The sequence below is a fragment of the Phodopus roborovskii genome, unplaced genomic scaffold (genome assembly GCF_943737965.1).
Source record: "Phodopus roborovskii unplaced genomic scaffold, PHOROB, whole genome shotgun sequence".
Lineage (NCBI taxonomy): Eukaryota > Metazoa > Chordata > Mammalia > Rodentia > Cricetidae > Phodopus > Phodopus roborovskii.
In genome coordinates this window covers 16,744,270-16,756,665 of record NW_026126461.1, presented here as the reverse complement: position 1 = coordinate 16,756,665, position 12,396 = coordinate 16,744,270, and the positions used below count along the sequence as shown (strand labels likewise).

Genomic DNA, 12,396 nt, shown 5'->3' with positions numbered 1-12,396 from the left:
TACACACAGCTGCACATACGTGTGAGCACACAGATATTCACGAACTCACTGTGCTGGTTTGAGTAGCAGTGTCCCTATAACTGCATATATTTGGTTTCTTAGTCTCCATGGAGTGGAGCTGTTTGAAAGAATTAGAAGGGTCAGGAGGGCCGCTGGGGGTGGCTTTGAGGGTTCATAAACCCAGTGTGTGTTAGTTTCCTTGTAAGTGAGCTTCCTTCTGAGCCTCGCGTGCCTGCCTCCCTGGTCCTAGAATGGCACCTGCCCGGCGCACTGGGGATGGAGCCCAGGGGCTTCATCCGTGCTAAGTAAGCACTCCATTAACTGAGCTACAGCCACAAACACTTACATTTTCATTATGGTAACAAAGCAAGGACATTTTCCTCGATTTCCGTGGTTCACCAATAGAGGACTCAAAACTCCGCACTGGCCACACTAATAGATTACTCCCATAAACCATGTCCACGTGCACCAACCTTTTCTAAGCACAAATCTCATATTTTCTTTAAATTTCCTTCTTTACCAAACAGCACACGGCGGTGTACACATAGAGCTGTGAGTCCTGTATATATCCTCAAGTTCTACAGGCTGCTCTTCAGGGCCTGGAGGATGGCTCAGCGGATAAAGGCGCTCGCCACCAGCCAGATGGCCAAATTTGACAAGACTCACACAGTGGACAGAAAGAACTGATTGCCCCCAGGATGTACTCAGACCTCCACATATGCACAGTCCCACATGCGCACATATATATGCATATATGTGTATACATGCACAGACATATGCTAAATGAATTCATTAAAAATTAAGTACATGTTTCAAATTCACCGCCCCCCAGACTTTTCCCCTTTCTGATGAGCATGAAGATCCCCTGCCCAAGCTGTTTCTCCAACTATCAGGTGGTACCCCTGAATAGACCTGGCTCTGTTGTCTCCCAGAGAACATAACTCTTTCTTTTGAGATGAAGGGCCCAAGGTCCAAGGGAAGCCCATCCACACTTACTTGACCTATGCATCTGGGGGCCCTGACCTGTGCATCTGGGGTCCGTGATCCATGCACCTGTGAGCCCTGACCTGTGCACCTGTGAGCCCTGACCTGTGCACCTGTGAGCCCTGACCCGTGCACCTGTGAGCCCTGACTTGCACCCCTACGTTCTCTGACACTGAAATTCTCAGCAATTCGTCACTTGATCATGTTGACCAAACTCAAACTGAGGTTTGACTCACAGTGAAAATCCTCCTAAATGTAACATTAACAGGTACCATAAATGGAATATTTTAAAGACATCTTGGGATTAAGTCTAGACCGTGTGTATCTGCGTGTGTGTAGGGGGGGGGGAGCGGGGGAGAGGAGTGTTCAAATTTTAAAAAGGCTAACATTAGACCTATAGCCAGACTAAGATCACTGTGAATTGCTCTCAGGAAGAAGGCTCATTTTCGCGAGGCACCTGTTCATCTGCCCTGATCAGTAGCATCCCTTTCGTGTGCGGTAAGTACATCTGCAATGGCCACTCCTCACGTGTAACTGCCAGGAGGCACGAAAAATACATCCTCATTGAGCAATACATGGTATCCAAGGCATCTATATCAGCTAACATTTTGCAGAGGGACACCTGTCTGGAACAGACGAAAGGGGCCAGCAAATCCCCCCATTCGCTCTGTAGCTGAGTCACATTACAGGCATCTCGGAACTCCAACGATCAACTGAAAACAAGAATGAACTGGGGAGGCTCCTCTTCCAGGGAGGCTGCTAGTGTTTCTGGTAAGACTCCCTGCATCCTTGCCCTGGCCCAGGCTGCACAACCAGGCTTAACTTGGAGTGGGGACAGACAGAAAGCAAAGGCCACCAGCGGAAAGCTCTCAGGTGAGCTAACCCGAAATCTGGGTCTCAAAGGAGCAAACGACACAGCCGGAGGGCACACAGTGTAAAAAGGACATTCTGGCCAGCTTAGCTCCCCACCACACAAGGCTGTTTGCTCAAAAGGAGAAAACACCTTCTGGGAAGTACAACAGCAACAACAAACACAGAAACTAAGGGAGGTGGGTCTGTAGCTCCATCCATAACGTGTACTCACCTGGCAAGCACAAAGACCCGGGTTCCATGCCCAGAACCCAAATTAAAAATCCAGCATGCGGCACATGCTCAGAATCCCGCTGCCGGGGAGGTAGGGACGGGCGAATCCCAGGAACTCAGTGGACAACCACCGTATTCTACTTTGTGAGCTCCAGTTGAATGGCAGATCCTGTCACGTGACCCCACACAGGAACAGGTAGGTGCCCGTGGGCATGCACAACACTCCTCACCCACTTCCACTAAAGGAGCGCATATCATCTTTACTAGTTTTGATATTTTATCAAGTCGCTTAAAGCCCTAAAGCCAGGCAGGCACGTTTCCCAAGAACCTCAAGTTTATACGAAAATACAGCAAGTCAGCAAATGTCCACACGCTAGTCAACCAGTGCCAAGTCTGAAAGCACACAGCAGACACTTGAGTCTACTCCGGACTGGAAGAGACTCTGTGTAATACAACCTGAGTGCTTCAGCATACCTCCCTTCTCCCGGACCCAGGACCCACACGAGGAAGACTAGCCTGTCCCCCGCTCAAGGACAGCGCACAGACTCTCGCTGTGTTCTACGCTGCTTGCTGGCGTTGTTTGTATTAACCTTCGCTCTGGTTAGCTGCGGATGGCAACTCTGACATGGTGCTCTGGGTTGAGCGTGCCTGCTGCTGCCTGTCCTTTGGGCTGTCAGCCTGTTCTCATGGGAAGACAGACAGTTACTGGCTGTCAAAGCTGGGAGCGAGGAGGCTGCTGTACCAAGGTTACTGAGTCTGCCAGACAGGCTGGCAGGCTCCACAAGCCCCATCCCTAACACTGCCTCCTCGGTCAGTGGCCTCTGAACTGTTTGTACCCAGTGGCCAGCAGGTTTAATAGGACAAATGGTTGCAATGCTTAATAACCTTTGGAAGGCAAGAAGGACGCATCGTGGACTCTGTGTGTGTGTGTGTGTGTGTGTGTGTGTGTGTGTGTGTGTGTGTGTGTGTGTGGTATAAGGGCTACATCGGGTGTCTTGCTCAATCCCTTCACGCCTTATTTTTTCCCCAGGAGGCAGAGACTCATTGGACTTGAATGGAGCTCTGAGGGTTCTCAGGACCTCACTTTAAGCCAAAGCATTTCCGAAGTTATTTCTCCTGCCGGATGGCCTCTGTTTGTATGTGCTGTTGTTCTAGATTGTGAACCGAGGCCTGGATCCCAAAAATACCTGCTCACCCCCGGCCCAGTCCCGTCGTCACCCAGATTCTCCCCGTCCTCTTTCCAAGCCTGTCCGGGTGACTCAGAGGTTCAGGGCTTCCTGGGCTAGCCTGATCTTTTCAGGAGATTATCGTCTTAGTCCTTTATCACTGAGTCTCCTGACCCCAAGCATGTCATCCGTCTGCATTCCTGGTGTTTGTCTGCACTGGGACAGTCACTCATCCATGGGTCACCACAGAGTTAACCCTGCTGGAAGAGGCACTGGAATTGCAAAGGTGAAAGCAAGCAAATACAAAGGTGGCTACAGGAACCGCCAGAGAAGGAGGAAGAGGCGAAGAGGCGCGGCGGCGGCAGCAGCGAGCACTCTGGAGAAAGTCAGAGTGTCCCAGGTGAAATGAAGGGCTTCTGCTGTGGTAGGAAAACCAGTCAAGGTTCACAGGCATGGGAACTATAGCAACACGGGATAGGTAATAGTTAGCCATGCAAAGTGAGGCAGGTCATAGCTGCGAGCCCTGTAAGCCCCACTCAGCAGACAGTAGGTAGCAAGCCACTCCACGGGGCTGGAAAGGCATGGCCGGCTTTCCCACACAGTGCATTCACTCTAAAGGGATGTGAGGTGCCAAGGGCTTCCTGGGGTCCCTGAACACTGTCTTAGAGGCTGTAATCAGGCTCAGCCCAGTGCTTGCATAGCAGGTGGACCCCACTGGACTCCAGGCTCTATCTTTGCTCTCCCTGAAGCAGTCACTGTGCACCATCTTATCATAACCTGAGGCAGAGAATCCAGGGAGGGAGCTGGTTGCAAAGTCACTATAGGTCCAGGCGGGGTTGGTGCATTGCTGGCGGACATTGGAGGACTTGGGAGGAAAGTGATCAATCAGACATTAGTGGATGAGAAACTTCTCATGGGAAACCAGGCAAGGGTGTGAAGTGGACCCCCATAGAGGACAACATCCAGGAAGGTGATTGAGGGGCAGCTGGACCCTGGAATCCCCAAACGTCATAAGGTGCAGGGGTAACCGTCAGGCTGGGAATCCAGAGAAAAGGACTCATGGGATTCTTGGCTCATTTAAAGATGACAGGAAGAGAGGTTCAGAGGACAGAAAAGAACTTGAATACGGAAGGTGTTCAATAAATTCTGTTTGAGTCCCTTAGTCTAACAGCCCCAGATCTTATCCCAAACATGAGAGACCTTAAAGACTTGATCAACAGCGTATTTTTGGAATGAGGACCTGGCTGAGCCAGTAAAGCCAAACCCATGAGCAACAAAAGGCACCAACCACATCAGGGCCACCGGCAACAGAGACGCATTCACCCCACCAACAAGCAAGAGGCTTCTACAGGTCCAGCAGCCTGCCCCATGCGACTGTATTTCCTACCCAGCGAGCTCACTGAAATCTAAAAGGGGGTAGGGACTTGTATGAAACTGTTCAAAAATGCTGTAATGGCATCCAAAGAGCCAGCCAAGCAGGCAGGCAGGCTCTGAATTCTCCAAGAAAGGAAGGGAATAGATGCAAAGGATGTAGCCTACAGGCAACAGTGGCGGCTGCTATAAAACCTGAATGGCAGGTCCAGCTGGGAATCCAGACCCTCAACTCCTGTCTGGAGAACTGCATTAAGGAGACAGTCCCTTTCCAAGCATACACCTTTGAGTTCCTCAGGCCGGAAGAGCAAACTCAGCTAGAACACGAGAGATGTCCTTACAACTCTGGAGTCGCAGCAAGGAAGGCAGCCGGGAGCAGAGTGTCTTAGTTAGAATTCAGTAGAGTCGCCGTGATGGGACACCACGGCCAAAAAGCTGGTTGGGGACAAAAGGGTTTATTTGGCTCACACTTCCACATCACTACTGCTCATCACTGAAGAAAGTCAGGACAGGAACTCAAGCAGGGCAGGGACCTGGAGGCAGGAGCTGGTGCAGAGGCCATGGAGGGTGCTGCTTACTGGCTTGCTCCTCATGGCTTGCTCAGCCTGCTTTCTTATGGAACCGGGGACCACCAGCCCATTTGTAGCCCCACCCACAATGGGCTGGGCCCTCCCCCATTGATCACTAATTGAGAAAATTCGCTACAGCCTTCAGATAACTCTAGCTTGTGTCAAGTTGACATAAAACTAGCTAGGTCACAGATCCTTCAACATGTGCCGAGTTACACAGTTCCAAGATTAGGCCTCTGCACAGACATGGATGTGAAGGAGTAAGACACAAAACAAAGAACAAGCAACCTAGATAGAAATGACAGCAACCCCATAGGGCATGCTGTCCTACTCCTGGGAAGGAATGAAGTCGGAGGCTGAGGCAGGGGGATCATATCTCTTGAAACAACCATCTCCAGTTCCCTCCAATCTAAACTTCTAGAATGAACACAGGCTTTCCATGAACCCTGGGGTAGAGTGGTAATGAGTAAGAGAAACATTTCCTTCAAAGACAAAGAAATGCTAGAATTGGAGATTTGGGATAAAAGAACTGAAAGAATAGATTAGGGATTAGGGATTTCCAGGGTCAGGGAAGGAATTCCCCCAAGCCCAAGACACAGAGGCAAGGACAGAAAATCAGCCAAGGGTCAGAGAGGGGTCTGGAAACAAATATTGGAGATGGAGACCCTAGAGGGTGGAGTTGAAGATGGATGGGAAAAGACTGGTGTCTCCGAATACCAAAGTGGATAAGGACTTTTGAGCCATAAATTCTGGCTCCCATCTACTGGGTAGCAGGAAATCTAGGATGTTATAAGGGCCGGGGGTCACAGCTGAGCGTGCGATCTGGAGATGTTTGCAGCTGTAAACGATTCCACCCCCTTGAGTGGTTTGCTAGGAGATGACATGGCTCTGAAGGTTGGCTTCTGTTCTGTGTTTCCGGTGAAGGCAGACTTCTTCTCAGGTCTCATGTGTGAGGCCCTGAAGTGGGCACCCTCCCCTTGGAATGTGTGCCGGGTCTCTTCCATTCCCCCATCTGACAAGTGACTGGTCTTAACTCCTGGATTTTGAAATCATGAGATCTCGGAGTTTGGCCAGCACTAGGAGAGGACCCTGCTCTCCCTGTTGGCCTTGAAACTTAAGGCTCACCCAGAAGACAATAATAATAATGCATTATTGTTCAGTACTGGGGACCTCAAGTGTCACCTGCCGTGGGGGTCGGGGCAGCTTCCTCTGAGAATGGTTCACGTAAGGTAGATTTGAACTATTGTTATTTGCAGTGAAAACAGGCATACACACATGTGCGCGCACACACACACTCAGAGAGAGAGAGAAAGAGAGAGATTTTAATGAAAAAAAAACTTAAGAGAAACAAGTTGGGTAAATTGTATAAAAGAACAAACAAACCAGTAAAGGATAGTACAATCAAATTAATGGGGGAAAACCTTACACGCATGTGTAGAAATCAAGGAGAGGGGCCCATTCTGAGGAGGGAATATTCCCGTCTCCACCAAATTGGTAGAAGGCATTTAATGAGTGGTCTATTACCACCGGCATTGTGGTTACATGTGTGTGTATGTGTGGGCATGTTTGTGGATAGACACATGCACGCCACAGCACACATGTAGAGGTCAGAGGGCAACTTACTGAAGTTGGTTCTCTCCGTTTACCGTGTGAGTCCCAGGGATCAAACTCGGGTCATGATCCTCAGCAGCATGTACTTTCCCCAAGGAGACACGCCGACGGCCCTGAATGTTCTTCTTTAACTAAAAATGAACTGTTGCATTTAAATGCCTCCTTTAACATCTTTATTATTGCTGAGAATTTCCTAAGGCTCTGGTAGGAAGCTAAGGAACCAGAGTTTTAAAAAAAATAAATAACAGGAAATACCTCCGGGAATGAGAGGAGCTGGTACTGTCCACAAATCGCCACTGATCTAAAGGCAGCATGGCCACCCGAGATAGAAGAGGTGCAAGCGTTTAAGGCTCACTGAGACAACAGATCAGACTTCAAAGGTAACTCCTGGAGTGAAGAGATTCAGACTTCAAATGAATGAGTTTTTTTTTAATGTAATGTGCACACAAACTGCAGTCATACCCTGATAGCCTGGTGGCGCGTCTCTGCCACCATTTCTGCCTTAGCACTTGGAGATAAGTGCTAACCAAGACAAGAATGTTATCCACCAAGCTCCACACTGCTCCCATTGTCTGCCGCCACCCCACAGCCCCACCCCCAGCAAGAGTGGGAACCAGTTAACCCAGAGAAAGCCCTCCTGACCCGGCCTTGAGAAAACAATGATGCAGTGGAAGGATTCCGTGTCATTTATTATTAAATGCTTACACTGGGCACTGACTGTCAACCCTTGTGTAAAGGACAAGAAAAAAATAATAAGAAGGCAATGAATCCAGCTTGAGTGTGGCGCTTTGTGCTGAAATAGCGCCCTGGCGGGCATGCTCTGACAGAACCAAAGTTCATGACCTTAACTAAACTACTGCTATGGAGAGGCTTCTTTCCTGCTCGTTAATTCTGCAGTGCATTGATTTACTCAGTTGTCTGGGGATGTATATTATTACGTTAGAAAAGACGCAAGCTAAGGAATCCCTTCCAAGTGTGTAAATAAGCTCTTTGCATCTTCCTTGGGAGACCGTGGTTCATCTAGCTCATGTACACTTTGCTGAAGGATGGAACTTGCTAGAAGCTTCATCTCAGGTATAACTTCCAGTCTCTCCTGTGGTTGGCTCCAGCTAATTCCAGTATTCACAAGGCAGGCTTAGCGTTTGTTCATTAACGGTAACTTCTTTAAAAACTAAGTTATTCTGTGTCTGACTTAGAGCTGTAGTGCTGTTCTTTCTCTGTGCCAGAAATAGACCCAAATATATGTCAATAAATTCCTTATGACCGAAAGGAAAGAAAAAAAATAGCCAACAGTGCCTTTAAAAGTAGTCCGCAGCATCAATCCAGTTTAAAATGTAAATGCTCTAGAAAACACTGCTCCTTTAACACCTGTCTGTCTGAGAATGGCTTGGAAAGGAAGAGTTGAACAGGTACCAGTTTAAAAGCGCACATGTTAGTAAGTGGGGTAGCAAAACCTGCCCAAGAGACACGGGGGTAGCTTGCATAGGGAGGGCAGAGAGAAGGCATTGTTCTTGTCTCTATTGTTCACGCTTTAACTGCAAACAATCGGTATAGTTATTAGAGAAGCAATTTTCACAAATAGCTTGCATTGAGTCATTCCAAGAAGGCCCAGCCAAGAAATGACAGCCCGTGGCTGTCTGGAAAGACAGTGACCAAGTCCATTACCAGCATTTCCTATGCATCCCTCAGGACGTTTTTGGAACACTGGAGTCTGAGGCAGAAGGGATGCAAGGGTTCCAGTTCTCCAGAACCCAAACAGCAGGCAGAGCATTTCTTGGTCTGAATGCATAGGCACTGGCTTGAATAACATAGGCTTAGGTGCCCAAGACCCTCAGGTGGGACAGAGCAAGCAGACCAGGGTGCCTTCCCGCCTCCTGGCTTTACCCCAGTGTGATACAACACCATGGTGGCATTTGTGGACATCCTGAAAGTGAGGGGTTGGGACATAATCTGAGCCCATAAGGTGTGCCTGGGAATGAATATGGACAGGCAAGGGTACTCCATGGAAGGAGCTTCACTCAGGGGCATCAAGTGATACTACAAGGAAGAAATCCAAGCAGGGAAGGCAAGTGTTGTTCTCAAGCCAGTCTCTCCAGAAAAAGAACAATACCGAGGGTGGAGAAAGATGAAGGACTGACCCTCTTCAGGGAACAGAACTATTGTCTGACACATCTGAACAGCTACACCCAAAGCTATTTGATTCAAATACAGATTTTGAGTTAAAAAAAAAAAAACAGTATAGAAACAATACAGTTCCCCACATAACTCTGTAAGTAATAGTAACATTAGTATTGATAATAATGGCACACATAATGAATGTTTATCAAGGCCTATCTACATTTAGTATGCACCTGAAGTCTTTTCCTACATTAATCCACTTATTCGTGGACATTCCTTCCAGGCAGATACAGACAATAAAACTAAAGCACAAAGAGCACTAGCTATGGACCACAGCTCGCAGCAGTGACGTTGCAGAATTCGGTACCTGGGGGAGTAAGGTATTGCTGACATCACTTCCCAGTAAGGTTACTGCAAATAACAGTGAATGTCCATAGGACCTCATGAACGAACTGGTGCTTCAAGTATCATCATAATGAAATAATTAATCGCATACACTCTGATTGTTCCAGCTTATGGAACAGCAAAATTCTAAGGGCTACACAAGAAGACACTCCGTGAAGATTTCACACCTTGTGGCATTATTGGACTCAGGTACAGGAGAGAAACCAGGAGGAAACAGGAAGGAGTAAGCCAGCTGCAGAAAGGGAGGCAATGTCTTTGAATGTGCCCTAGAGCACAGCACGGAGTAGGTGTTTGCCTGCTAAAACGACCACACCGCTTACCAAATGTGCGTTCTGCCCACAGATGTTTGCCTGCACTCTCAGTAGCCAACGGAATCCAGCACATTATTTTAAGAAACATGGCGGCTTGGACGTTCCTTTGGGCTGTGCTGGAGGTTGAACCCAGGGCCTTCGGCACACTAGACAAGGGCTCTATCGTTGGGTTACCTCCACAGTCCTAGAGACACAACACTTATTATCCAGTACTGAGAGGACAGCTCACTCTAAGTTTCCATCTCAGCCAGAGTCACAGCTGTAAAATAGTCCCTGTGGGAATGATAGGAATGTTTAATGATCTCATACTTTTAGACTTGTGACCAGTTTCAAAACTACAAGCACCCCACTAGGCATGGTTGGTACCTATGGTCCAAGCTACTCAGACAGCTGAGGCAGGGGAATGACCTGAACCCATAAATTCAAGACCAATAAGGACAACATCATGAGACTCAGGCTAGCTATAGTACACACACACACACACACACACACACACACACACACACACACACAGGACACATATACACACAAATAACACCACATACCACACCACACCAAACACACATACACACACACCACATACACATGCTCATACAAACATACACACACACACAAACATACCACACACACAGAGACAACACATACACACACCACAGGCTGTTAATTAGATAGGTGATTTATAGGTCAAGACTATTTTATTAAGTCATGCCATTTCACCAACCATCCAGACCACATCCAGGGATCAAAACTCCCAAGGCTGCTCATTAGGAAAGGTGTGGGTTGGTGAATACAGACTAGATATGAGCAATTCAAAGGCCCTACCCCAGGCAGCTTTCCTCCAAGCAGGAAAACCCCATGCAGTCCACTTTCTCCAAACACCATTCATAACCACCCAGGCCAGGCGCCTAGCCCTCGGGGGAGCGGAAAGTATTCGGGGCACCTCTTCAATCTAAGACTTTCAATTTCTTGAAACAATAAACCGAAGCAAGCTGCTTTCTCCACCCTGTGGGAACCGTGATTTGGCTACTTTTAACAACCTTGCAGACAGGAGTTGGACTCTCAGAGTCAAAGGCTTCCCCTCCCAAAGGCTGGCTCTTTCTTTCCCAGATAACTATGTAAATTCCCCTCTCCCAGCCCCCGCTTGGAGCTGAGCAGCCGCCTGGCTATTCAAAGCCCTGTTTCCAGCCCGGTCCAGCGATTTCATCATGAATGCATGAATGAATGGGTTGCTAGTAGCCTGCATAGCTCACAGCTCTGCACAATGCCCTAACGCGCATTTTTCCCACGAGGGCATTTCGAATTCGGCGCTCCACTTTTAACCTGTGCTCTTGAGAGTGCAGTCCTGCGTGGGGACACAATGTCACTTGTCGCATACATGGAGACGTTTTTCAGCAAGCAAACATTTGTGACCATCTGGCTGGGCATAATCTCGAGGACAACTCTGGGTGGCACAGCAAATCCTCTCTCCCTCCACCTCTCATCCCCAGTGCCTACTGAAAACCCACTTGCTATGGGTTGGGTTCTGTTCCCAAACCTTGCAAAGAAAGTTACTGGTTCCATGCAGACAAGACGCGCTCTCCTTCCACGCTAGCCCCTTGCCCCATCCCGAGTGTAAACACGCGTGGGAAATCCATTTGGTCACTGGAGGGACTGCACGAAGGGCACGCTTTAGAGAACACGTCTGTGTCCTGGATGCGCCCCAGTCCCCCCAGAACGGCAGGCCTTGGGACCCCTTCTCCATCAGTCATTTCCCACTACACCACCCCGGACGCCAGTGGCTCAGAGGAGCCCGCCTTTCTCCTTCCATGGTCTCTGCAGCACAGGACAATGAGGGGAATGCAAAACTCCGTCCCCATTCATTCCAGGAGAGGCGCACACAGTCAACCAGCCGGGCGGTCTCCTGCAGTCACAACCACTCGGGTGTTGGGTGAGGAGCCCGTGGCCCTTCTTACGTCCCCGACGCCCCACTCTCGCCGCCCACTGCACTGCCGGGACGCAAGGTCCTGCAGAAGCTAGAAAGCAGTGGACACCCCCACCCCCGAGCCAGAAACCAAAGCTGAAGGCTCGGGGGAGCAGGCGGCCAGCGTCCTCGGGGGGAGGGACGCCCCCCGCAGACTTCCCAGCCCCGTGCGGCCCGCAGCAGGTCCGCGCTGCGCCACGGTGCGAGCGCCCAGCGCCCAGCCCGGAGCCCGGCGCTTTGTCCCGCGGCACCCGCGCGCTCCCGCTAGCCAGCCCGCCGGGCCCCCGTGCTCCGGCCGCGGGGCTCACCTCTCTGCTGGCTCCGCACGGTGACCCAGAGCACCGAGGCCAGGAGCACCCGGAGCGCGGCTCCCGTGCCGCCGCCCCGCATGTCGCCGTCGCCGCTGCCTGCGCTCCCGGGAAAGGCTGCGACCACGCTCGCTCGCTGGCACCGCGCGAGTGTGCGCTTCCAGACCGACCCTCGCCTGGTGCGCAGGCCCCTCGGACACACCCCCGCCGGCCCAGCCGCGCCCCGCCCCGCCCCGCCCCGCCCCGTCCGTCCTGGGGTCCCTCCCTCTGGAGAGCTGCCCTACTCTGCTGGGACACCCTTCCCCCGGGAGGGTCTGTCCTCCAGGGGGAGCCTCGCCCTGCCCGGGTCCCTCCCCCAGAGGGCGCCCTGCCTTCCCCGGGTCCCTCTGTAGTGGGTGGGGTCTCTCCCAGGTGGCCCTCGGATTCCGACTCCAGTTGGGGTGGGCTGCTAGAGCTGCAGGGTCCAGTCGGGAGGGAGGTGGGGAGAGAAGTCTGGGAAAGACACTTTCT

The 12,396-nt window shown here is 50.5% G+C and overlaps 1 protein-coding gene across 1 annotated transcript in view; it reads right to left on the bottom strand.

Annotated features, from left to right (window-relative positions):
- The window catches only part of Lama1 (laminin subunit alpha 1), a 115,144-nt gene extending 103,087 nt beyond the window's left edge, over positions 1–12,057 (bottom strand). The window contains exon 1 of the mRNA XM_051190903.1: positions 11,887–12,057. Coding sequence (XP_051046860.1) covers positions 11,887–11,968 — 82 coding nt within the window. The 5' untranslated portion in view covers positions 11,969–12,057. The remainder of the gene's footprint in view (positions 1–11,886) is intronic.
- Positions 12,058–12,396: the final 339 nt, after the last annotated feature.